The sequence below is a fragment of the Telopea speciosissima genome, chromosome 1 (genome assembly GCF_018873765.1).
Source record: "Telopea speciosissima isolate NSW1024214 ecotype Mountain lineage chromosome 1, Tspe_v1, whole genome shotgun sequence".
NCBI lineage: Eukaryota > Viridiplantae > Streptophyta > Magnoliopsida > Proteales > Proteaceae > Telopea > Telopea speciosissima.
The window spans coordinates 8059585-8086184 of NC_057916.1; the positions used below are offsets into that span (position 1 = coordinate 8059585).

General features: G+C 38.8%; 3 protein-coding genes across 7 annotated transcripts in view; 2 read left to right on the forward strand and 1 right to left on the reverse strand.

The window, feature by feature from the left end:
• LOC122648986 (survival of motor neuron-related-splicing factor 30-like) lies at positions 1 to 7900 on the reverse strand. 3 transcript variants are annotated; one of them, XM_043842322.1, is made up of 9 exons: positions 7719 to 7858; positions 5582 to 5650; positions 5035 to 5125; positions 4818 to 4949; positions 4460 to 4542; positions 4279 to 4354; positions 1263 to 1448; positions 532 to 660; positions 1 to 352 (listed from the first exon to the last, which is right to left on the reverse strand). In XM_043842322.1, the coding sequence occupies exons 2-9, from the start codon at positions 5629 to 5631 to the stop codon at positions 191 to 193; spliced, it is 909 nt and encodes a 302-aa protein (XP_043698257.1). In that variant the 5' UTR covers positions 5632 to 5650; positions 7719 to 7858; the 3' UTR covers positions 1 to 190. The 3 variants fall into 3 exon arrangements, with proteins under 3 accessions (XP_043698257.1, XP_043698258.1, XP_043698256.1); XM_043842323.1 differs by lacking the exon at positions 7719 to 7858 and adding an exon at positions 5263 to 5338 and having other exon boundaries at positions 5582 to 5653; XM_043842321.1 differs by lacking the exon at positions 5035 to 5125 and having other exon boundaries at positions 7719 to 7900.
• On the forward strand, positions 5936 to 20011 carry LOC122648987 (transcription elongation factor SPT4 homolog 2-like). 3 transcript variants are annotated; one of them, XM_043842325.1, is made up of 6 exons: positions 5936 to 5947; positions 11301 to 11418; positions 11911 to 12002; positions 13201 to 13256; positions 16913 to 16974; positions 19912 to 20011. In XM_043842325.1, exons 2-6 carry the CDS (start codon positions 11332 to 11334, stop codon positions 19960 to 19962), a joined length of 348 nt encoding a protein of 115 aa, XP_043698260.1. In that variant the 5' UTR covers positions 5936 to 5947; positions 11301 to 11331; the 3' UTR covers positions 19963 to 20011. The 3 variants fall into 3 exon arrangements, with proteins under 3 accessions (XP_043698260.1, XP_043698259.1, XP_043698261.1); XM_043842324.1 differs by lacking the exon at positions 5936 to 5947 and having other exon boundaries at positions 11291 to 11418; XM_043842326.1 differs by lacking the exon at positions 5936 to 5947 and having other exon boundaries at positions 11291 to 11418; positions 16913 to 16967; positions 19905 to 20011.
• Positions 13486 to 26600, forward strand: part of LOC122648985 (transcription factor bHLH3-like) — a 17417-nt gene continuing 4302 nt past the window's right edge. The window contains exons 1-2 of the mRNA XM_043842319.1: positions 13486 to 13496; positions 13766 to 13779. The gene's annotated coding sequence lies outside the window, so the exon portion shown is untranslated. The remainder of the gene's footprint in view (positions 13497 to 13765; positions 13780 to 26600) is intronic.

Below are 26600 nucleotides of genomic sequence, written 5' to 3' on the forward strand. Positions count from 1 at the left end.
GTATTAGGGTTTTACACAACATGGACATGCACTACAAAAGCATAAGTAAACCAACGACCCTTTTTTCCAGGCGCCAAGTGATTCATCCTCTCTGTTTTGCTCAAAGACTTTTTCTGCAATCAGATGGAGATTTGGAGAAAATGGTGGTGCAATCACAATGTCTAATAGAGAAACACATTAATGAAGCACTCTACTCTTCTGATTCAACAGTTCCACCCTTGAGATGCAAGTGCTTTTCCCTCTTCTGGAAGTCCGTCAATCCCTTCCCACTGCCAGTCACACCAACCTTCCCTTTTGGATCCTCCGGAGACTTGAAGATGCTTTCACGCTTGCGTCCCGAGAAGAACCCAACCTTTAAAAATGATTATGCATACAAAATGAAGAGCAGTCAAACATATTAATTGTTTCGAAGAAGAATCAACAACTTAAAATTTACGCCAGAAATGACAGTACTGAGAATGGGGAAGTAATCTTTGTTTTCATATAAAAATCAAGCAGCATGATGAATGCATATGTAGCTCTTTAAGGTACCTTCTTAGCATGGCCTTTGGTTGTCTGGAATTGCTGCCATGCATTCTGTCGCTTATTTTGTGTGACTTCCAATTGCTCAAACCTGTTCTTCGACTTGAAAGCATGTATCTTCTTTTTCTTCGCAGCTTTCTGTAAACATAACAGTTAGTTATGCACAAACATGCTCTCCCATTGCCAGCAAAGAAGCATTAATTCCTCATCTATATCATTCGGGAAATCTATTTTTTAGGGGGGAACTCATACAGTAAGTTGGAACTTCTCTTTTCCTTATTTTTACTCATTCTGGATGGATAAGCCTTTAATGTATCATAGGTAATCTAATAAGATGAAAATGATCAAAAACAGATAAGTTGAGTAAAGAAAGTGCCACATATCCCTTTCCCCAGAAGAAACCAGCAAACAATAGTTCATCAAACATTCAAACCGATGAAATGCCATACTAAGCTTTACATTAGTCCTGAGGTCATAAAGCCAACCACGAAGAATATAGAATAAAGAAGGCATAGTTTAGGACCAAAAAATATCTCCCTCTTTTCCTAGGATCAGTTCCATAAGTGACAAGTTCACTTTAAGAAAACAGTTGTCCGAGAAAGCAACCCAATCCACAGGCTACCCAGGTGTGAAATTTATAGCCTATAGCCTACAGTTTGCAGTTCCCAAAGAAAATGGACTCTGTCCCATCCAAAAAGACAATGAAAATGCCCACCTATTAATGCTATTATGCTACTCACCACATCTTCAGGATCATCAGGATCTATACGAAGCTTTGCTGGTAAAGTTCGTGATTGGAAGTCAGTGGTAGCTGCTTGTGCAATCTTCCGCTTGATGGCCTGTTTTGTGGCTTCAGCTACTCTCTCAGCTTCCACCAAAGCATTGATCACTCCTTCTTGGATTGGCCTTATATTGCTAGGATCCACCTGGAAATCATAAACCAAGAAAAAATAAATCATGCTTGTGACGTTTCAAAGAAGGAAATGAAAAAACAAGAGGCAAGACAAACTTTAGTAGTACCCTCATTCAATACAATATTGAAGCTGTGGATATTACCACATGGCAGCCTGCCCAGCAAGAAAAATTAAAAATAATAACAGTACCACCATAACATACTTGATTTTAATGTTCGAAAACACGCAACATTTCCCACCAACACTTCTATACACATGTTAGCTTGATGATAAGCTTCATATGTTCAGAAAGCAAAAAAAAAAAAAAAATGTAATATTATTCCTACGTCAAATGTTTCATCTACACTCTTTTGAAATGAAGTTTGGGTGGAAGTTGGGAGACAGAAAATATTTCTAGGTTGCTATAAATGCTGGTGCATATTGCAAAGAAGTTGGATCTTGTACAGTTCAATAAAAATTTCTATTCTTATAGCCAGCTCCTTAGGTAATATGTTTGTGCAGTACCTGATAAGTCCAAATTTTATTTAAGCAGTCTAGGTTACCAGGTTAAGGATTGGATTAGGTCTTTCCTTTTTAGTGTAGGAGTCTATTTTTGAGTCTTTTATATAAGGTTGTAAGGGAAGCAAGTATTGGACACAAACTTTGATTAATGAAAAGCTTTTTGCTGCTCTTCTTCTCCATTGAAGATTTTTGTCTTGTGTTTGATCATAGCTGGTGGGATTGGTGTTAGATCCAATCAACACCTTGTGGTGTGAAGCCCATGTGGTTAGTTCTAGCTCGCTTGTTACTCAACACTGTTCACTCTGGTGTTTATTCAAAGACCTACATTCAAACAAGCTACTGCCCAAGAAAGTTTGCACCACAGTATGTTTGAATCATCCCAAACCCCATCCATTCTTCTTCTAATCCTCTAAGCATCCAAACCCTAGAATCCCCTCCATCTTTATACCTTTTTCCCACATCCCATTCACTGCCCAGATTAGCCCATCCATAGGAACAGCCCCATTCTTTGATCGAATCTACCTCTCACCCATTGGGAAAATAAATCCTAGTTTGGACATATTCTGTCCAGCCAAACCCTAGAAATTCTTACTTTTCCCTCCTTCCAAAAACCTAACCCTAGACGCTAAACCTGCTGCCGGTTCAATTCAGCAGTCCTAGACTAATAAAACTTTAACAAGACCTTCACTGGAAGACTTCCCTACATCAACTTACCATAATCCTACCACCAAACCCTAGACCCTACTAAACCCCAACCCTAATTTGACCAAAATCACCTATTTTGACCTAACCGATTTACTGTTCAGATTAGACCCTGGTTATTTGGCTCCTAGTTTAATTATTCAAACCTAGGACTACATTACCCTAAGTCGTATAGTTTCGGCAAATATTCGACAGAGTATTATAAATACCCTGTTTCGAATGTGGCTGGTCCAAATTTCGACCAAACTTGAGCTATTTCGCCTGTTTCGCCCTTTTTCCCCGCAGGAAGAAGGAAAACCTACATTTCAGCCTGAATTTTGCCACCACACCTACATATTACTGGAATACGGTGCTGGAGGTTGCCACGTCGCTCCAATAACATCGTTTGTTGCATATTGGTGAACTTCTTCCCAAAAATGAAAAAGGGCACACACAGTGCACAAGAGGAGGGTCATACTAGGTTGCAATGGAGAAACCTTACCGTTTGCGCAGAGGCCCACCCTCTATTCTTTCCAAAAAATGAACTTTTGCAACAAAAAAAAAAATGACACATACCCGAAAGTTGGTGATGACATTTTTATATGTCAGAAATTGGAGCCCAATCTACGGCCTCACAGTGTCATTTTTTTCTGGTATATATATATATAGGGAAAATGCTCTCTACACTATGGGGGATGGGCAAATGACCGCCCAGCCCCCCCTGAATGACCAAAATGACTGTCCAGTCCCGCCCCATGTGTCTGGGCACAGCCTGCACCCCTGTACGCTCCTGGGCAGAGAACATTGCCCCCATATATATAGAGTGGACCATAAACCAAAACATTTGTAGGATGAAAAATTCTAACTATATTTAAAGAGTCGAAATATATTTAGCTATCAATATCAAAATTGCCGATCCCATTTAGTTGGACTAAGGCTCTGTTGAGTTGAGTTGTATCTATATTGAAATAAGGGAAATGATGAAAGTCAAGAAAGGACCAAGTGGTCACGGGTTCGAGTCTGGAAACAGCCTCTGCGAAAACAGGGGTTATATATATATATATATATATACATATACACTCATGTTTTTAAAAAAATGTATTTTTCTACAACAAAAATGTGAAAAAATTAGTGCTACTATCAACCAAATGGGACTCAATTTTATATATGTTAGACACCGTAGGCCAATCTACGGCCTCACGCAGCCGGATGGCCTGAGGGGGACCACTTTGTACTCATGAATCACCACACAGTATTGTATTGTTGGGATTTGGCTCATTTGGGTCTTATGAGTCTATGTTACATGTACTTTGTACTATATCATAATTAATCAATACTACGTTTCTTTATTCATGGTGCATAATTTAAAGGTTTTACACATGTTTATATACACTAAAATAAGGTTTCCCTGAAGTACCAGAGCTTAATATGGCTGTTTGCCCTCCGAAATGGCCAACCGAAACTCACTGGCATAAAAATGCAATATTTCAGCGAAATTTTGGCCATTTCGGTCGAACTTTTGGATTTCAGTCAAGCCGAAACAATACCGAAACCCGAGTTTTCGAACCTTGGGAGAGAGAGAGAGAGAACTTGAATACATGAAAACAAGAATGAGGAATCCAATTTCTAAGATTCAAGAGCATGGACAAAGAAACCATACCTCTTCTTTATTCCCCCACCCATCATATGAAACATAGTATCCATTTGGAGTATGTGCATCAATCATTGCATCGTACCTGGACATTCAACTAATCAAACATATAAAAGGACAAACTGTAAAACAAATGAAAGATAAAGGAAACAGAAACCCTACAATTTGGATTTCTTTGCACAATACATACCATTCCCCATCTTCACTCCAAACAGCTTGAACTTTTGAGCCAATAGGAAGCTTCTCAAATGGCTCCGAGATGTTGTCTGATGCCTAAAGAGACGCATGATACAAGCAAATAGCAAGGAAAGGTTGAGAACATATTAAAGTAATGCAATCAACAGAATTATTAAAACTAGAGTTCAGCATTTTATTTCATTTTATTTTCAGAATGTACATCTATCTGCACAAGGTCCTTTTCTTTTAATAAGCTTATCTACATAAGCTGCCTTCATACGAGTCCTGCCAAACATGCAATGTATCTGTTCAAACCCTCATCCCATGGGGAGAGAGACAGAGAAAGGATAGATTGAAAGAGAAAAAATTACCATATCATAACCAGAAGTCCCCACAGACTGCTGACCATGTGAAGGCACATTAGCATCATCAATACCAACTTCTGATCCAGAAATCTCACTTTGCTTAGCTGTTGCAAAGAGCTCCTCTGTCAGTGCAATCACCTGCATGCCAAGATGTCTCACTCATGTAAGCAAAGAAAGATCCCAAACCAAATCAATCCACTTGCATTGGAAAAAAAACCCAAACATTGATTTGAATTTCCGACTTCGAAAACTCATCGTGAACATCTGAAATGAGAGGTGAGAAGCAAGTAAGCAGGCCATCACGGAACATGCACCTGCAAAGGAACCAAAGATACTAGTGATGGGCATCTCTCATAGACAGCTCTTATTTTAATTTTTAAATTCTAAATCCCCCTATAACACCTTTCAGAGGAATTCATGGCCTATGTTTTTAACATAACACCATCCTCACCTTTTCAAGAAACAAAAATAATAACAAAAACCTCCATGAGAATTCTCCAGCCATTGTGCAGCCAAATCATGCTGGCCTGCTCGAACAACATAATGATTCCTTGAAAAAGAAAGGATAAAAGAAAATAGCATCCAAACCAAAAAATAATTGCACATACTACAGGTTACACAATCTTGTTATGCACAAGATCAATCAGTATCTGCCTAGAACTCGAACCTCATATATACCATTAAATTATACATAAGAGAACCCAACGTATAGCTTTGATGTAACTGGAAGAAGTAAAAGTATGAAAAAGGACTTTAATAGATTAGCACACCTCTTGAAGCTCTTTTTCCATGTCTGCATACTCAGAGTTTCTTGGGTCATCGGCCAATAATTTTCTCACCTGATTAAAACAAGGGTATAGGTCATTATAAAAGAGGAAAACTTCATAATAGGGTTCTACACAAAACGCATAAACAGGTGCTAAAATACATACTAAGCATGGAAGCAACAATAGATGTCTATAATAGCAAACGCAAAATACTGAGGGTAAGTGCACACCACCCAGAATCTTATGACAATCTGATAAGTAGCCAGCAAGCTCTTTGGATTTATTACCCACCCTGAAGTACAGTAGGTAGTAGAAAGAAAGTACTAAAAAAAAAAAGTAGCAAATATAAAGGGAAGCAACGAAGAAGAAGTTTAGAAAGAGGAAGCAAACATGTAGAAGAAGCTAAAGAAAGAGTTCGGATCTCAGAAAATAGAACCTGAGAGTAGAGTAGCTTGATCGAACAGGGGATGGTGAAGAGGAAGTAGTTTGGTACATGAAGCCAAGCCGGAAGGAACCAGTACTCACGACCAGCAACCAGCAGGTAAGCCTAATCATCAAATTCAGTTCCAATCTGAATAATTGGATGGTTACACAAAATTCTATAAAGATTCAACTAACCCCTAATCATACTCTGAAATAGACTTTGAACCTACTTTGGACTCTAACTTGGACTCAAAAACTGAAAACAAGTTTGAATGCAGCTAAGACTCTATCTTCTACTTGCTATTAACAAATATAATTATCCCTACACCTAACTGCATCAGGGAGGGTCTGAGGTTGTGGTTGTGGTCGTGCTCAGCCTTGTTGGAGGCTGTGGAGCTAATGAGGATGGAGCTGTTGCAGCCCTCGACCATGAAGTCGTCAAAGAAGAGGTAGATAGTGGCAATGGCAATGGTTGGGCTGGTGATCTGTTTGGTGGTGACGATGTCCTGAATGGTCTGCTCCATCTGCAGGCATGTCATCTAGTAGTAGTTTGAGATGGGCTTCACTTCCAACAGGAAGGATGATGGGGAGATGCACATAACTAAGGAGCCAACTCGAGAATGAAAGCGGCAGGGGAAGAGATGGGAGCAGATCAATTCCCATTGCAAGGTAAGACCGATTACTTGTCTGATCCTATAGTTGAAGATCCAAGTAGAGGAAGATCTGAAGGGAACGATGAGTATGAAAAAGACCACAGAGGGTAGCTGACGATGGAGCAGATGATCATTTTTTCACCTGATCCACTTCTTTTTATCGGTTGAAGGGAATTGGCTGATTCCTGCCGACTCTGTCCAATCAGCATCAGGATTGGATCAGAATAGGCAGGAACCGATTCTGTCCTAATTCGAACTCTTTAACCTTGACTGTGACTCTATTCTTGTAATGCTGAAGTGGTGTTGTCAAGTGATTCCACAATATAGAAATGGATTAATCAATATTCTTTCCCATTTTGAGCACTCTTTCTGGGTGAGCTTGGATTATAGAACTGTGACAAAATGTTGCAATGCAAGCGATTAACCAATTAACGTATAAGTTTGAGCAGATTCATTGGCAATGCATCACCCGAGATGCCCAGCCTAAATAAAATCTCCACACTCTATAATCTTTTAAAACTCCAACTTCACTCGGAAAGTACAAAAAGTGGTTACAGTTGTACGTGAGAGATAAGCAGAATAGACCAAAAAGTAGTTGAGATTTCACAACTGACACATATAGCCACCCATTTCGTCAAAAAACCCAGCATAATCATATCAAAACACGAACCCTAGAAAATCCCAACTTATAAATTCATACTGAAAGATCCACACTAAAACGCACTCTATTAATCGACCAGAAAAACCCTTATTCCGCCATTAATTTAACCAAAAACTCAAAAAGATAAGTGTATATAGAAGGGGGGGAAAAAACGCACATAACAACCTAACCAGAAGGTATTCAAATATTTCGAGAAACCAAAAGCTATAATACAAAATTAACATGAAAAAAAGGGATAACCCTATTTCAAGTTAGGGCAAAGAAATCTCAGGAAATGCGTTAACCAAATTCACACAAGATCAGAACAAAACAATTCATAGAAGAAAAAAATATATACATATTGAGAATGATAGCTTAATCGGAAAGGAATCGGGAAAACTAAAAATAAATATTGTAATGATACCTGCTGAAGCTGTTCTTTATAGGTTGACAGATTCGAAGCGAGCTCATCGATGCTAAGTTCGTCGCCTCCTTGCATCTTCTCGGCCTTCTGTCCGTTTCAAGCAGAAGAACAAAAGGTTCGCGTTTAAATCATGATTCTCTTGATATGGTTTTATGGTATGGAAGAGAGTAAACTACAGTCGGCCTGAGAGGCAAATGAGATTTTTTGAGGGATCGATAATCCGATTTCTACTTTCCGATTTAGTTATATGGAAACCCTTTATTTTCATGAATTTGTATAGAAGCCCTTCTATTCTATAATTTTGTTATCTCACCCATGATTTCGGTATTGGGATTGCTATTGGTATCGATCTCAACCGACACCCATATGGGTTGGTCGTATCTAGGCTTGCAAGTTAGACCCTGTCGGCCCGAGCTCATCCTGAGCCTGAATATGGTTTGGGATGAGAAATCTTGGTCTTGAGGGCGGGTCAAGGCCAATAATTTCTGGCCCTGAGTTAGGGTTGGGTCCCGACCTTGTCTTCTTCTTCTTCTTCTCCATGGCCTGGTCCAACCCCTAGATCTCCCTTCCCCATTCCCTGAAAAAGCTAGACCAAAAATTCATATTTCATCCTCCATCAATGTCATCATGCATAATGTTGAAGGCTGACAAGGAACTACGTCATGGGTGTCCACTATGCAGTGCCTTTTAATTTCAATTTCAACTGTTCTTGTTGAATTCTGATATGATATCTCACAGCTTATGATGTTCTATACATATTTCTAGTCCCAAGGGTGGGCATGAGGTGCGTAAAGCTTTTTAGCAGATGTTTGAGTGCCGATACTTTTTCATTTGTAATTGATAAATCCTTTAGGGGGAAGTTTTCATACATGGCCGTGTAAGCATGCACGGTCGTATCCCATCGCACAAAGAGTTGGAAAAGTCATAAACCCCCACCCATTAATTAATGCCTTGAAACGCCCACCCTCTCACATACACGGCTTACACAGACGTGTATGAAAACTTTCTCCAATCCTTTATTTGAGTCCACAAGTTCTAATCAACCAACAAATATGGCGGTTTAGCCAATTCAAAAGGCCTAGATCAATACTCCTTATGCCTAAGGTTGTTTATTGTCAGGGTCAATAAGGGTCATCCTAGCCCAACCCCAAGGGTGGGTTAGGTTGGGTTTTTCATGCCCTAAGGTAGCGCCAAGCTGGGATTGGGCCCAACTAAGGGGATTTAGCGCTGGACTAAGGTTTTATAAACCTGGCCCACCCCGACCCTTTTTTTTTATGAAAGAAATAAAAAGATTGAATTAAGATGACAAATTAGTACAACTGTCATCTACCCAAGGTAAATTAGTAATCAAAGTTTGTTGAGTTAGGGATTTATACCAACTTAAAAGAGCAGTATCCGTCAGATGTTTGAACAAAATGCCTTCCGAACGATCCAAAATCTGCCGAAAATATTCCAATACTTCAAAAGGCCAAGGAGAATGGGATGGAGTTGGAAGAAGTCCAGGTAGCGCCTTGTTAGAGCACCAAACTTCTTTCAGCTTCAAACCTCTCGATTTAGCCGAATCAAAGCCGTTGAGAATGGTTAACAGTTCTGGTTCCATTTCATGTTTGCTTTTAACTCTTCCTGCATTTGACAAAATGAATTTGCCATGTAACAAAATGCCAAAAGTCCATCCGGAACAGCCTGACGTTGTTGCAACCCTAGTTGAATCAAATGATTTTTTTTTTTTCCTCTCTCTCAAATAAATAAGTTTTTGAAGGATTTTGCTCATATTACAAACTGTTATGTTGATACAATCAATCCGGTACCGATATTTGAAACATGATCTGGAGTTTAATCCCTCCAAAATTTCTGAAAAGTAATTTGTTTATCTTCTACTATGTTATGAATATAATTTTAAGGGTTACACCGTCCATAAAAGAACAAAAAATGCACAAAGGTTTAATGAATATTGAGTGGGAATTTTTTTAGATAACTATGTTTTTTATTTTAGATTTATGTTATAGTTTTTTGGTACTTTCATTTTCCATTGGTTATCAACATTGTCAATCATAAATGTGTGAAGAGTTTCTCACACGTAGCATATTTTGAAAAATCTTTACAATTAATGAATGGGAAGCAGTTCTCTGTCCGGTTACGCCAGCACTCCCATGTGTCTATCTCTCTCCTCCTTAAAATAAGGGGACAAAGGTGTCTTTTCACATGGGGAGGAAAGAGATAGACTCATGGGAGTGCTGGCGTAGGCCACACTCCCGGACAGAAAACTTTTTCCCTTAATGAATAGTCAATAAATTTGTTGAGGTCTTGGTTCCACCATATTAAAAAAATGATAACTCTAATAATTAAATTAGGGAAAAGTTTTGTACGACGATAGTGTACTATTGCCCTCACATGGGATATTTTTATTGTTTTCTCCCACCCAACTTGACCATTTAGGTTCATGTAAATGATACATTCTCTACCACCCTTGGTATAATGTGGGAAATTTCTCATACTGGCGTCATGAGAAATTCTTCCCTTAAATTAATGAGAGATAATTCTTTGGGCAAACATCATAATGGAGTGCATTGAGTAGAGCTAATTCTCTGAGCAAACAGCATAGAGGAATGCACCAATTTTCAATCAATTTGCATTTTAAAGAAATCTAGGGATGGCAACCTTAGTAGTTAATGACTTAGCTTTAAAACTATAATAGATAAGGTGAAATGCAACCATATGGACTATGTTGACTCCCTTATTTTTTCAATATTGGTTGTTTATCATAAAAGGAAAAGAGGAAGATTTTTGTCCACGACCATTTTTGTGCTTTTGGTCAATTCGACTAATCGATTGTCACAATCCACGACCTCGTGCACAAAAGCTTTTGCTTGGAAACATGTATATTCTATTCTTCTATAATCCCAGTTGAAGCTACGATACGACTGAGTTATGAGATATAGCTAAACATGCACAAGATTGCACTCACCCTCACAGTGAAAATGATGAAACCGTTTACCAAACGACAAAGATTTCGGTTTTAGCTGAAAATTCTTGCATCAAATCGAATTTAATACAAACTAACCCCAAGGGGCAGCGCAGCTAACAAGGGACGAGGCCTGAGAAAGCTAAAGATCCTGAGTTCGACTCCATCTCCACCCTTGGGTCACCCGCTTGAGAGAAAACTCCCTTGTGAACATGGGGGTGTGGTATCCCCCTATTCGTGTGTGTTGCGGGGTCGCACACAAGCCTTGGGGATTTAATCGGCCTAAAGCCGAATACCTCTTGTGACAAAAAATAAACAAATAAATATTTAATAAATAATAAATAAATAAAAAACAAAATAAAACAAAACAAAAAAATAAAAAAAGAGTCTAATCGAGTCGAACCGTTTAACACTCTTACGCTCAGTTTCCTACTACTCCGGCACGACTGACCTACTGAAACCGCACTTGGTATGCGACTTTTGCAATTTTTCGATTAGACACGACGATTTAACAGTTTAACTAGTACTCTAAAAAATTGCGATTTTGCGACTTTGCACTCGATCTTCTAACGAATATCAAATCCGTTTACTTGGTTTTGGTTTTCATGTAGACGAAGAAGAAGAGCTGGTGCTGGAAATTGATGTCTGAAGATGGCAAATTATGCACAGATTCCGACGAGTTTTGGGCACGAGCTCCGGGCTTGCCTTCGCTGCAGGCTCGTCAAAACTTACGATCAAGTACTTACACTTTTCCTCTGGGATTAGGGTTAACTATCTTCTGTTATTAAATTTAATCGACTTTCGATTGGAACCCTGAAGCTTGTTCACTTATTCCCTTCTGATGGAGGAGTGAGTGTGGACCATCTGATGGCGCTTCTTCTTCGTTAAGTTACAGCATATGAAAGTATTCATACAATTGTTTAACGGAGACTCTCTTGAACTTATTGTTTAACAATGTAGTCTCATGATTGCTCACTTATTCCCTTCTGATGGAGGAGTGAGTGTGGACCATCTGATGGCGCTTCTTCTTCGTTAAGTTACAGCATATGAAAGTATTCATATAACGGAGACTCTCTTGAACTTATTGTTTAACAATGTAGTCTCATGATTGCTGTGTTTATGTTATTTAAACTTATTCTTAAATCTAATTGCTTTTATTTTTTTTCAATTTTTGTTCGTGGTTTCTTTCATTGAGTCTCTCTCTTCTTTTTTTTCGTGGTGATTTTTCAGTTCAGAGAATCAGGCTGTGAAAACTGCTCCTTTTTCGGCATGGACAAAGATCAAGAGCGCGTAGTGGAATGCACCACTCCTAATTTTACTGGGTAAATTTTGTTTTCTTTGTTGTCTGATCCTGTCTTATTCCTGGTTCTCTGCGATCATTATTTCATTTAAATTGTCTAAGGGCCTCTGAATGTGTTTGATGTCGACAATGTTGGCGGATTTCATCGTATGGCTCAAATTTAAAGCTCAAATAGTATCCAATTTGTCTGGGGAGGGGGGCCGATGAAACATTCATCTGTCCTCTCGCGATACTAATTTCTGGGCTAGACTTTTGTTGGTATCTTTAAGCAAGGTTCTAAGACTCGGGTCTCGGTGGCATCTCGGCCAAGCTAGAAACCGAGTCGAGTCGGCGAGATCTCGGCGAGTTGCTCCATTTTATTTATTTTTGACTCGGACCCCCAACTCGGTGGGTTTTACACATATTTTGGGTCTGAAACTTGGTATCCAACCTATTTCAGGCCATTTAAACACAATGGCATGCCCAGATTTGCCAAAAAAACAAGTCCAAATATGAGTTTTACTTTGGAATCCTACAAATAGGTGATGATTCTTCGACTGTTGGAGTTGAATATTCACTTTAGTACTTGAATCTCACTTCAAACAATGCAATCCACCCAAGATTTGAAAGAAAGAGGAAGAAATTTGAGGGAGAGAATTGTTTGAGTGTTTTCCCCTTTGTTTAGAGAGCTACGGACAGAACTATTGATATTTCCGAGTTCTGTCCATTGCCCGCTTTTAATAAAAATGGGCACATGGGTCAAATGGGCAATTAAATGGGTAAAAAATCATGTTCTAACCCGATACTGGCGAGATATTGAACTTTTAAAACTAAAAAAGAAAACTGGAAAAAATGTGTACTGAGACAATACCGAGATCTCGCCGAGAAAGTGTAATTTTAGAATGCGTATGGCATCTCGTCTCGGGATCTCACGAAACCGAGAAACTCGGCGAGATCTCGAACCTTGTCTTTACGAAGGTTTCAATCTTGGAGAGTAAAATGTGCAGACCGGTAAAAAACCACTTAGAGATGGTAGTTACTCCCTTGATAGTGTTTACTGGTTCTGTTCTATGTAATCTCTCAACCTCGTTTTTTTTTTGTTGTTTTGTTTTGTGGGGGGAGGGGGGGGGGGGGAGGTTGAGGGCCCGAGCTAAATTTGTATAAATCACAACCAACTGACTAAATAGCATTGGTCATGCTGATTTCCAGTTATTGACAATGGAATCTTTTATGTTGTTAAGGATCATTGCAGTCATGGATCCAAGTAGAAGTTGGGCTGCTCGGTGGTTGCGCATGGGTAAGTTTATCACTGTACTACATTTTGAAGCTTTTTTTAGGATTCAAATAAATGGATATATCAATTAATGCTGCCTAATTATTAATTTTCTGCTCAGTATTTGTACTTTTTAATAAAATTATACTAGCATCTCTCCTGTTCAGGGAGATTGTCGACGCACAAAACTTCGATAAGTCTCTTGGTGGCATTATTATGGTTATTATATCCTTGTCTTTTTCTATGCAGACTTTAAACCAGACAGTGGATTTGATCTTTGTAATTTCAATTGGATAAAATGTGGCCATGGCGAGCTACTATTTATGTATTCAAGCCTTCTTTGGATCTAAATCCATAGGGTCATAACTTATACCTTTCATGTGCTTTTGTCTTTGGCCATTTGGTTATGTTTCCAATAAGACCAAAATTTTTTAAATTGAGTTGATCTGCAGAACTGGTCAAAATATTGACAAAGATGTTGATTTCTGATGGATTTGAGTCTTCAGATGCTCTATGTTGCTTGCCACCAAAAGAGGGGAAAAAAAGGGTTATACTTTGGTTAGGTCTCCTAGGTGATTTCTTTAATTCTTTCTGTGCAATGGCTGTCTGAGATTTATATGATTTAGGGAATGAAAATTTAACGCAAGTCAGGGTATCTCTTGTTAAGTGGTTGGTCCCCCTTCTATTTGGGGAGCTGATTTAGCCATTTGACTTTTGAATAGGTAGATCACCGCAGGTAATTTCTACATGTCAAAATTTTAAATCCCATGATGCAATGGCTCTAGAGTGGTTGGACCAATATGACCGGCTTTGGAAACACAACCCCAAACGGAACTGAGCCAACCCGGGTTTTTGGTCTAATAAAGTCTGGTAGTAGTTTATTTATTTATTATTTGGATTTATCATGTAATTTTTTTATTTTTTATTTTTTACTTTGGGTTGGCTACGTATTTAGTCAGTCTTTGTTTTGAGTGTAGAGTCTAGAGAGCATTAAAAAAAAGAATAAAAGAGCGTCCCAATGCATGAGGCTCCTCCTACTGTAGGGTCTGGGAGGGGCAAATGTGCACAGCCTTACCCCTACTTCATGGAGAGGCTGTTTCCATGTGTCGAACCCGCAACCTGATGGTTGCAATAGTGCAACTTAACCGTGGTGCCAAGGCTCGCCCACTAGAGACTAGAGAGCATATAAAGCATTATTTCAAACATTATGGACATAATTTTTTAGTATATGCTATGAAACTTTATCCCTAGCGTCCTTGTTTGACATCCAAAATCTTGTTATACTTGGTACTCTTTCTATTGTCCTATGTTATCACCTTACCCAGTTCATTATCTGCAGGTTGGGTCCCATCAAAAGAGCACTACAAAATTACTCCTTCAACAGCTTTGTCTTCCAGTTCTATCATCTATGATCTTTTTTCTCTGCTTGCCACTGAAATGCCATCTTGATGCCTCACCTATTTTTGAACACTTCAAATGTTGACTGTGCTTGCTTACCTATCATGCTTCCTTGAATGTTCCATATGCTGTGTTATTATTGGCCAAAGGGCATGAAACAAGTTGGATATGGATGCGATTAGGGTCTGAATTTGAATTGAGGATTTTGAACTGTTTCAGTCCTGACGTATGGACCCATATCTAGTTTCAGATCTAAGTATATTGTGATTCATGAAGATGGATGAGAAACTGTTGCATTTTGGTACCCCTTTTCTTACACTTTTCTCTTTAATCTCTTTGTTTATGTGGCACATGGCATGCTTTGAATCTATCCAAGTTCTGGATCTGGAATGTAGAACAAATCTGTTTTTAAAATCTTAATGTGAGCAAAATGGTTTTGGATTAGATTGATTGAGTATTTGATCTCCATTTCTGACCAGTTGGTTATTTGGGGCAACATTGGTTTCTTATCGCCCCTTTGTTTCATTGCCTTTACTCCAGCAGCCAACAATAGATATTGTTCTGAAGAAACCATCAATCTTGCTTTACTTTAATTTCCTTGAACTAGATTGAGAGGTTACTGTTATTTTATTCTTCTCCAGATCTTTTTTTTTTTTTGGGTAATAAAATAATTCATTACCAAAAGAAAAAGGAGAAACAAAGGGCCCCCAATAAGGTGGAGAAGGAAAAAAAAACAATAGCGCAATATAAGCCAGCAAAAGCAAATCCCAATCCTCAGGGAGGAGAAGAGGGCTGCAAGATGGAGAGAGGTAATCCCCAGGACAGAAAAATATGCTTATTCCTTGGGGAATTAATACACAGGTGCCCAGATGCAGATAACTTGCTTCTGGTATCAAAGGAGATGGAGTTCCAAATCTACTGTAAGGATCTAGATCCAGATGACCATTTTCTGAGATTATGTTCCATCCATATATGGTTTATGGTTGCACCAAAGGCAAGCTTGCCCACTACATCACAACTTGATTTCCCTGCAAAAGTCATATCCACCCACGACCATTCCCTTTGGAAAGGAAGGATCCTACGGTTTTTTGGCCAACATTTTGCAAGGAGCCCTTTCCAGATGAGGAGGGGGACAAGCAAAAAAGAGATGGTCCACATCTTCCGAAGCATTCCAACAAAGGCAGCAAGAGGGGGAGACAATGATCTGGCGATAAATGACAAAAGACTGCGTTGGGAGGCAGTTGGAAAGGGCCCACCAGATAGTGAAACTGTGAAGAGGGACATGGATCTTGAACCAAACAATCTTACAATAGGGTGACAAAGGATGACAAGATCTGATGAGGTCCCAATCTGCTTTGGAGCTGAAAAGGCCCAAAGAAGATGCTCCAGGCCACACCACAATGTTGCCCCTACCATGAGGCCTTCTGCCCAAGGAAGGCAAGGCATTCCAGACATCAGCTAAGAGGGGAGAGGAAGAAGTTGGAGGGGGGGGGGGGATCACCATGACTAATGATATCGGCTTGTGGAGGCACCATCATCAATTTGGCTAAAAATAGCCCCAAGAGCAATAGGCCAAAGCTTTAAGATTTTGCGCAAGATCCAGGAAGTGTCAGAAATGGGAGTAGTAGTCCGAATGGAATAATTACGGAGAAGACCCGAGTAGACCCACTCGACCCAAATACATTTCTTCCTAGCCTCAACCTTCTAGATCAGCTTGAGAATGCCGGCTGAATTAACATATTTGATTCTTTTCAAGCCAAGACCTCCTTCATCCTTAGGAAGACAAACAGTGACCCAGCTGGTAGAGCCGAGGAATCTAATGGAATCAGTTCCTTTCCAAAGGAAGGTAGACATAAGGGACTCCAAATCCTTGATGGTGGACCAGGGCAAACCAAAAATACCTGACCAATAGAAGTAAGATGACTGGAGGACTGATCGAATAAGCTCCAAGCGCCTCGTAAGAGAGAAGCTTGCCTTTCCAAAGCTAAAGCTTTCATACGAAGGAGATCTAACATAGGAGTGCAGTGATGAGCTGTCAACCTGCCCTCCAGATCTATTATAACCTTAAATCTTATTAATCAATTGTGGCTTTTCCTTTTTGTTCTTTTTTGTTTTTTGTTTGTTTTCTTTGTCCTGATCCATCTAAACAGTTACTTGGCATTGAACCCATTCATTTTTTCATCCCACTTCTATTATCATTTAGTTTGCTTCTTAGATAATTTGGCACAGGTGTCCTTATTAACATCTAGGTGAATGAATGTGAGGTTCCCATTTTTTTGCAGGAAAATTTGTTCCTGGTTGTTACACTCTTGCTGTCTCAGAAGCACTTTCAGAAGATCTGCAGGTTAGACTTTTCATCTGTCTTCCATTTAAATAAATTGGATAGCATCTACATTTTTTGATTTCTGTATTAATCTACCAAGTCGATGAGTTCTAGCATGCACTGGTTTGCTGATTGCACATCACAACTGATGCAGTAGACCTCAGGTTATTGTGTGGGTGTAGGTGTATTAATAGAATGGTATATGATTTATATGCACAACTCTTATTTGAAAGAGATGGCCTGCTGCCCCATATCATGTGCATTTAGATTAACCACTTCATGATGGTGTTCTGTGGTACTAACCAATTTCTCAGATGTTCATCGTCATGTCATGACCATCTATTTGATCGGCCCTTTTTTTGTTTTGTTTTGGGTGTTGCTTGGTTTTAAAGTTTTTGGCAACCCCTACCTCAATGCCCTAAAATTGCTCCAAGCGATCCTACTCTTGAATTTGAGCAATTAAGAAAAATTTTGTAAAGTCTTACCCTTGATATGATGAAGATATCATAACTCTCATTGCTAAACATGAAATTTGATAAATAGCTAAACAAAAGGAATGTTCTGCTCGGGAGCCAGTGATCTCCTTTGCACCAACTAACGGGTGGCCCAAATCGATGTTTTTAGTAAAAACTACTTTAGGAAGTGGGAAAATGCCTCCCAAACCCCCTATACCTTCCCCCATTCCTTGGATATGAACTCATTCTTCCCCTTTTGTTTCTGTTTCCTGAGTGCGTTTAGCGCCTTTTGTATAGTGACTACACGGCAAACCAGCCCTTTGGAAAGACAGAAGGGACTCTCACAAGAGAACTGTTACTACTTGAATTTCTGGTCCATTATGTTCTAGTGAGAGAATAAAGAGCTACAAGAGATAGAAGTACAAAAACCACAAGAACATAAGGCAAGGACCCAGCCCATAGGAAGGAAACTACTAAAACACAACAACAACACAAGGTCAAGGGCCAAAGCACTAGTAAAAAACTGCATGATGGGATAAGGGCCTTGGTACAGTGACTGCCTACTCGTCCCTTTCTAGCCAAGTCATTACAAAACATGAAATTACCATAAGAAAGGAAAAAATTATTGTGATATTAAAAATGTACGTATATACATCATTAAACAGTGATGTAGTAATTACAAAAGATAAAATGGAATTGAATGCACAAATTTCCAACCTGTGAGGCTGTGATATGTTCCACCAGCTATCTCCCTTATCTGCCCTCTATCATAGTAAGGTGAAATATACTTGGCACCCATGTTTGTGAGAATACATGTGGCACTGGAGAAATTACCCCTATGAATTATTGAAGTTCATATGTGCTGGCAAAAATGTATGTCTGTCATCTCCTTTGCTTCCCCCTTTCTCTCTCTCTCTCTCCTGCAACTCCATCATCAGTCTCTCTCCCCCTTTCTGTCTCTGGTGATCTCTCTCCCCTTCTGCCTCTGGTGATTTATCTCCCTTTGTCTGTCTGGAACTCTCTTTGCAACCCTGGCAATTCCTCTCCTCCCTCTCTTTGGCGATCTTTCTACAACTTCTGCAGCCTGGTTCATGGAGTGGCAGTAACCAGGTTCAAACTGGGGCTTAAATTACAGATTTCAGATTTAGATTTTAATCGTTTAAGGTTCAGGTTTCATAGCATTTCTGGTGGAATCGGTAAATCACCGACGAAGAAGAAGAGAGTAATGAATGATCCGCATGAAGATATTTGAAAATGGATGGTCCTGATCTGTCTGTGGCAAAAACAAAATGTCACCAACAGCGGTAACACTTATCGAACCTTCTTTTTAATATATTTTGAGACATTGGGATCTAAAGGGCTTTTTTAGTGTCAAGTAAAGCTTATTTGTTTGCAAGCACAATATCAGGGTATCTCATTTCATTGATTTCATCAACGCAGCAGTTGTATGAGTCCTTATTTGGACCACAGATCTTGGAAAAGAATTGAAGTGGTCTGAGAGAAAGCCGAAGAATGGATGCGTATTTGGTGAGCGAGCAATTTATACTTTATTTTTTGTGATTGACAACAGAATCTATCTTGGATTCCAGTAAAATGATCTCCATACCAATCTTATTATGGTAGTGATCTTGTCATCATGGAGAGTATCAGTTCCGGTCCTGGAAGCTGCTGGGAAAGAGAAATTTTGTGATGAGGATCTTTATTTGGCACTGTTCAGGTGAAAGATTTGCTTTGATCAAGATGAGTTGTAGGAGTCACAAAGTAGCTCTAATGGCCCAAATTTGCCAGAAAACTCCCTACAGGCTGTGTTGGTTCTGTTGGACATCTTGAACACCTGTTTTTCCCTGCTTTTTTTAAAAGGACTCCATTGTTGAATGCAGAGACAGACGGGAGGTTTGCCTAGAAGAAGCTACCCTTGAAAGAGTGCGTAATAGGTCACTGATCGATCGCTTTTCAGCTGAAGATGAACTGGGCTAAGCGATCATCTTGAAATGTGTAGAGGGAACTTGTGGAGTGAGAAAGGTACAGATAAAGTCCATATGCTACAAGAGGTGGAGACTTTGGACTGGAATTTTTTCTCCAAAAAAGATGAAGAAATATTAATAAAAATTGATGGTATTTGGTCCTTGTGATAAAAGTTAAGACATCTTTGACAGATGTTGAAAGATAAAGCAGCTAGCCAGTCAATTTAGGGCTTTGAGGAAGCAGGTGGGAACCAAATTTAAAACTGGGAAACTTAAAAGTAAATGAATCTCACCTGGTATGTCTGCATATCTATTGAGAAGATCATGGACTGGCAGACTGAGGCTTTCTTGCTGTCATTTTGGGAACCATAGCCCGAATACATTGGCAACCACCATACTGTTTTTTATTCATGCATGGGTAGTTCCAATTGGAGCCTATGTTAAGAAACTTTTGATTGGATCTGGTTTATTTTGTTTACAGTTAATTCATTTCATTGCTTGAATCTGCCTCTCCGAATTCATTCTCTTCCACCTTGCAGGCCATATGTGAGGAGGAACATGTGCAATATATCCCACCAAAACGTGTATAGTGCCTTTCTATGGCGGTGACGGCACATGCCGATATTTATGGACGTGCACCCTGAGATACGGCTCATGAACTGGCTCTTTGAAGGAATTACTGTCGAAAGTCTCTGTTGTGACCTTTTTTGAAGAACAGGCAGTTTGTACTCTATCTGGAGAGGCCAAATATAGGTTTCTTTGTATGGAGTGGAAGATTAAGAAAAAGCTATGTAGGCTATGAAAATAGGATATATACATCACCAAGTAAGACATTAATGTTTAAATGAAAGTGGCACTGTGCAATGCTTTTCCAATGAAGGTAATAGTGTTATTTTACATGTATACTCGAAAAATATGATTGACAATAACACTTTTGATAATGATATAATGATATGTCACTCACAAACTATTTTTGAAAATTCTTTTAGGGAGAGCGTTCTCTGTGGGGGAGTGCAGGGGCCACACGCATTGGCATCTTAGGGGGTGGAATTTTCGCCTTTGATGGGGGTGGGGCCGTCGTATTTCCCCCAATTATGTCTGGGCGTGGCCTGCGCCCCTCCCCTTCCCCATCTTTCAATAGAGAACATTTTCCCATTCTTTTATACCTGTCTTAAAGAACTTTTAGGTAAGGGTTCAATTTAGAATCGAAATCGAAACCAGCCATTTAAAATTGAGTCAAGCCGAATTGAAAAAGAATTGGTTTGGTCGATTTCAAGAATTGAAAACCAAATTTACTATTTCCAAACCGGACTAATAAAACTCATATACATATATGGAAAGTTCCATATGGAACAATCCTATTTATATTTATAACTTGTTCAAGTATGGCGCAGGAAAGAACCAATTGAGTTTTCAAGATAAAGGCCTAAACACATCATTAAGTTACTAGCAAATTTGGGACATTTATTGGTCCAAAATTTTTTTGGGGACATTTGTTGAATATTCATTCTTATGAATCAAAGTGATTAAATATACACTATTAACTTTGAATTATAATTTCTTTAATTCTTTCCAAAACAAGATACTTATCCTCTATTTTTTTTCTATAGATTATTGGTGAAACGAATAAAAATCGAATAAGGAACCAAATAAAAAACAAAAAACGAATCGAATTATATCAGTTTGTTTTTGAAAATGTATTCCTATTTTTTATTCGATTAAATTCACCTATAGCAATGTCATTAGATGCACTCTCTATATTTTATTAGGATGGGGGATTATAATCAAATCGCATGGCCCTTGTCCCCAAACACGAGGGTGAAATGACCACCCCGTCCCATGAGCCCACCCTTGTTGAATGCCTGTGTGCATGCTCCCATTTGCCCCTAGCTCCTTGCCCACGTTGATGCAAGGGCCACATGACCCGACAGCTTTTATTTTTTTTTTATTTTATCAAACTAATATTTTTTTTATTGAAAATGATTAAACTATACTAAGCTAAACGTCGACATGAAGATGATTTGCTAGTTCCAGTGGGAGATAAACCATCTGGAAAAAAAGAGAGGGTAATTTACACATACCACCCCTGAGGTTTGACGAAAGGATGATTTTACCCCCCAGTTTTGGAAAATTCTGCGTACCCCCCTTAGGTTTACAAACGGTAACAAATAAACCCATTCTGTCAGTTTATGACTAACACTTAGGGCTGTAAACGGATCGGATTCGGCTCGGATAGTGCTATATCCGCATCCGATTAGCTATCGGGCGGATTCGGATAGTGCTAAACGGATACGGACACGGATACAGGTCGGATATTTTATCTGTTTAAATGTAAATATAGCTTTTCGGATAGCTATAGCCTATCCATATCCGCATCCGTTTAGCTTTCGGACGGATTCGGATAGTGCTAAACGGATACGGACACGGATTTCGGCTATTCATTTACACCCTTACTAACACTGTTAAAATCAAAAGGTAAAGTGACAAAAATGCCCCTTAAAAAAAAAAAAAAAACCTTGCAACTCATCTTCCCCAAATCGATTGGGGAAAGATGAGTTGCAGGCTATAGATAGAAGGTCTGTCCATTAGAACAGCAAGCCCAGCTTTATCTCGACAAGGGAGCAACTTCAACCAGGGAGTTAGGTTCTTAGTAAAAACAACCTCCCATGGCAGAGCACCATATCTAAGGGTACCCGAGAATGATTGAAAGCTCCAATGTGGAGGAGCATAAGCAGTAGATGATTCCAAGCCCAAAAGCAAATACATCTTTCATTTCCGAAACCCCATCACCGACCCTCTCTCAAAACCCATCTCTGCTAAAACCGCCATCATCTCCACTAACCCCTATTTCTCCTTTCATCCCTATTCTTTTCTCTTTATTTTTTTATCATTTTCATTCTAAAAACCCTCATCCCACCATCACCGCTTCTCCTCTCCATTACTTTTCACTTCTAATCTAACCCACATCCTTGTCTAAACAAAACCCCAATCTGAATTCCAGCATGACCACACCCATCCTCAACTAATTTATCATTTCTGATCCCATCATGTCTTTGATTTCCTTTTCCATTTTCTCTCCCAATAACCATCGGATCCCTATTTCTTTTCTTTTATTCCCATTTTTCCAAACCCAACACACAATCAGAATCCATTGGCTACCATCATTTTTTTTCAAGCTCTCTGGAATCCATTGTCGGTTGTGGTACAAAGAAATGTGGAGCAGAAAAAATAGAAGAAGATTAGGAAGAAGATGAAACCTGGGCGGAGAAGAAGGAGATGGGGAGGAAATTGTGTGGACATAGAAGTTAATCGAAGCACAAAAGAGACCCGAGAAGGTGTGGGTTAGATTTTTCCAGGTTGAATCGACCTGATCTTGGGGACATCGAAGACAACCCACAACTCAACTCCGGGAGGTTTCGCATTTGCGCTTGATACAGGATCAAATCCACCCCATCGTTCTTAGTTCCAGCGACTTTGCGTGAATGACAACTCCATCTCACGAATCCGGAATTTTTTAACCTAATCAAAGCAGCATAAAGTTATTACTCTTTGAACTTAAACTGCAATTTTGAAAACGGTAACAATTAACAAACCCTAGATTCTGAATAGAAATAAAGTTGATCGTAGAGTTAAAAGCAAAAGTTAGAAACACAGATACAAATGGGTTAAAACCTAAAGCAAATGGAAGAGGGAAAGGAAGGAGAGTGAATCAGGATAGGTTCCATGGTGTTCCCTACAAGGATACCTGCAACTTATCTTTCCCAAATCGATTTGGAGAAGATGAGTTGCAGGTTTTTTTGGTTTTTTTTTTTGAAGGGGCATTTTTGTCACTTTACCTTTTGATTTTTACAGTGTTAGTCATAAACGGACGGAATGGGTTTATTTGTTACCGTTTGTAAACCTCAGGGGGGTACGCAGAATTTTCCAAAACTGGGGAGTAAAATCATTATTTCGTCAAACCTCAGGGGTGGTATGTGTAAATTACCCAAAAAAAAAAACTCAAAATGACTTAAAATTATATTTAATTCCATAAATTATGATTTTGAGATTTAATATCTTAATATATATAAATTTATTGAGAACTTTTGTGTGTCCCTTTCTTTCCAGTCATATCATTTTCAAGTAAGGCGTGTTGTTTTTGTGTCTAGATGAGTTATCGTATCTAATAGGTGTGGTGTTTGTGCCAACCTTTAAAAAAATTTAAGCCGTGCTTATCTCGATATGATTAATTTTCTGGTCGTGTCCTAGTTGAGATGCTTTTGACACAACACGACTCTCCCGACCCATTGCCACCCATAACTATATTCACCATTTAATGACTTTCTTGTGATAATTTTGTATTGATATGGTGGTTGGACATGCGTATATGTCCACGGGAAGGTATTTGATAGAATTTAGGATCAGAAATTTGACAAATGGCAGTTTTGGGAAGATTGGATTATCTGTGTGTACGTGCATGTGAACGTACATTTCAAAGTCAATCATATGTTCATTTTGTTTTCATAAATATTCTTCGTTTTCTTGTAAATGATAAAAATATTACAAATGATTGTCTGTCACATGTAAGTGCACGTACGTGTAAAGGAGCCAAACTTTGATTTGGGTCCTCTCTATCTGTTGGAAGTTTCTTTTTAAACAAATACATTGTCTTTTGTGTAATTTTTTTTAATTTCCACATGGGTGTTTTGCTTTTGAGAACTTTTGTCCTAAACTGCTTAAAGATGAGTAAGAAGAGAGGTATAATAATAAGAAATAATTTTATAAATAAGTCCTTAAAAGAGAGACTTTCCATTTTCCCATGTGTTTAAAGTGTTTTTTTCAAACATGCGCGCCCAGTTAAACCAGGTTTGGCTGAGCCTTTCTTTTTGGATGACATATTTTTTGGATATGAAATTATGTAACTTAGATTCATTTTTAATGGACTGCTTGGGTGTTTTTTTAAACGGTAAAAAGATAGGTTCCTTTTTTTCCGGTAAAGATAGGTTCTTTTTTTGAGACATGTCCATAAGAAAGGGTGTGCTCTAAGGCATAGGTTCAAAATTTTTTATATGAGATTGAATCTTCACTATTGCTGTCCATATAAATGTACCACTTTTCGAATCTGCATAAATCTCAAGTGATAACAGGGTTTTAGGAATCAATATTGGATCAACTGTATCAGTATCGACCAACATCGATATTAATACCTAGCCAATACCTGATCAATGGCATTATACAAACAGAGAATCAAATAGTTAAAATAATATTGGCAACGAATGTCTTTAGAGGCAAAACATTCTATGCAATTGATATAAATCAATACATATTGATATAGATTTTAAAACTGATCAATAGCCGAACCGATACGGGGGTAAATCATGAACTAAATCCATGGAAGGTAAGAAGTGTAACAAACGTGCTCCTCATTTTAATGCATAGCAGAAAAGAAAAGAAAAGAAAAGAGAAAAAAAAAAAAACCGTTTTGATTGGTGTGGTGGTTTTATTTCACGAGTTAATCGTTTTTTCTCGAAATCTGAGCTGATGGTTTAATATAATCTGGAATGGTCAAATGCCAGGTCGGAAAGAAGGTTCCCTTTTTTATTTGAAAACTCAAAGAAAGTTCCCTCGATTACAGTCCAATTGGCTAGATCAGAAGAAGAAAAGATTTGATTGGATAAACTGAAGAACTGTGGGTCCCACAGTTTATGTAATCTAATCTGAATTTTATTTTATAAAATTTGGGTGCTTGGTGGGCCCACAGTCTCACATGACAGTCGTGTCATTTCTGTACTCTTCTAATAACCACGGGTTCCACGACTTTCAAAAGCTAATAAAGTGACTGTAATGTGGTCACGTGATGCTCATCGCTGTCTGATCGCGTGGACAAAAATAGGATTTTTAATTTCACAGGGGAAGGGTGATCACTTCATGCTACTGTGACTAGGCGCAGGGGGTAGTGGAATTGTTATCCTCTCCTATAATTGTACGGTGCTGTATTGAATCGTGCAGTGCAGCAGAGACCATATGACATAGCGGGCCCCACATGATGCACATGGCCTTTATAGCTACCGCATGATGCAATACAGCACCGTGCAGTTACTGCATAGGATAAAAATTCAGGGGTAGTGAGTCACACCACTAGGCCAACATTATTTTTCCCATAATATAAAACTGTATAGGAAAAATTATGTATACATTGCAGTAGTACACATCCTCCTACATTCTCTCTCCTCTTTATTCTATTTGACATTTTCTCTTATTTGTATACGAATCCTCAGGCACTCTATTTCGTGAGCCTATTGCCTTGGCGTGGGAGATGTCAATACATGTAGCTGGTGTGTAGATCTCTTCCGTGACTTTTATTATAGAAATTATCTATATACATTTGAATTATGAAACAGTGGTTAGGTTGCAGATCATCCTTTGTCGATTCTGATCCGATTCACTTAGACAATCGGTTGGAATCGGCCATTACCACTCATCGATCCATTTTTTGGATTGTTCAAAGAATCAGTTTCTTTTGTTAATAAAAATGAAAAAGAACTCTGTCTGGGAGTGTGGCCTACACCAGCACTCCCACAAGTCTATCTCTCTCCTCCCCATATGAATAGATACTTATGCCCCCTTGTTTTGAGGAGGAGAGAGATAGACACAAGAGAGTGTTGGCGTAGGCCACATTCCCGGACATAAAACTACTTCCCTAATAAAAAATAGAACAGACATGTATCTTTCTCTCTCTCTCTTGCCCCCATTCCTTGCAATGCTCTAGCTCTCTCCCAAAGCCCTAAGGGTATTAATTAGTTCGGTTCAATTATATTTGAGATGTACAACAACTCAACCTTGTCCCAACTAAATGGGGTCGCCTACAAAGATCCTTGTCCTTAAATCAACTCTATTTGAAGTCATACTTGATACAAGGCCTAAGCTATGCAAGTCTTTCCTCATTACTTCTCCTAAGGTCATTTTAGGTTTCTCCCTGATTCTTTTAGTTCATTCAATCTGAATCAAATCACGTCTTCGTACTAGAGTATCCAAAAGCCTCCATTGAACATGGCTATGCCATATCAAATGACTTTCTCATAACTTATCATGTGTCAAAGCTACTCCCAAATCAGCTTTAATATGATCATTCATTAATTTATCTTTCTTGGTTTTGCCATTTATCCGTCTCAACAACTTTATCTCTGCTACATTGAGTTTATCCATATGATGTTCCTTAATTGTCCAATATTCCACACCACACACCATA

What these genes read in the sequence shown, in the direction of transcription:
- LOC122648987 (XM_043842325.1), top strand. Translation starts at nt 11,332, where the DNA reads ATGGCAAATTATGCACAGATTCCGACGAGTTTTGGGCACGAGCTCCGG. An exon ending in TCGTCAAAACTTACGATCAA is followed by an intron (nt 11,419 to 11,910) that starts GTACTTACACTT and finishes GTGATTTTTCAG; the next exon opens with TTCAGAGAATCAGGCTGTGA. An exon ending in CACTTTCAGAAGATCTGCAG is followed by an intron (nt 16,975 to 19,911) that starts GTTAGACTTTTC and finishes TCCACCTTGCAG; the next exon opens with GCCATATGTGAGGAGGAACA.
- LOC122648986 (XM_043842321.1), bottom strand. Translation starts at nt 7,793, where the DNA reads ATGCAAGGAGGCGACGAACTTAGCATCGATGAGCTCGCTTCGAATCTG. An exon ending in TGGAGTGAAGATGGGGAATG is followed by an intron (nt 4,355 to 4,459) that starts GTATGTATTGTG and finishes TTGAATGTCCAG; the next exon opens with GTACGATGCAATGATTGATG. An exon ending in CTGATGATCCTGAAGATGTG is followed by an intron (nt 661 to 1,262) that starts GTGAGTAGCATA and finishes TTATGTTTACAG; the next exon opens with AAAGCTGCGAAGAAAAAGAA.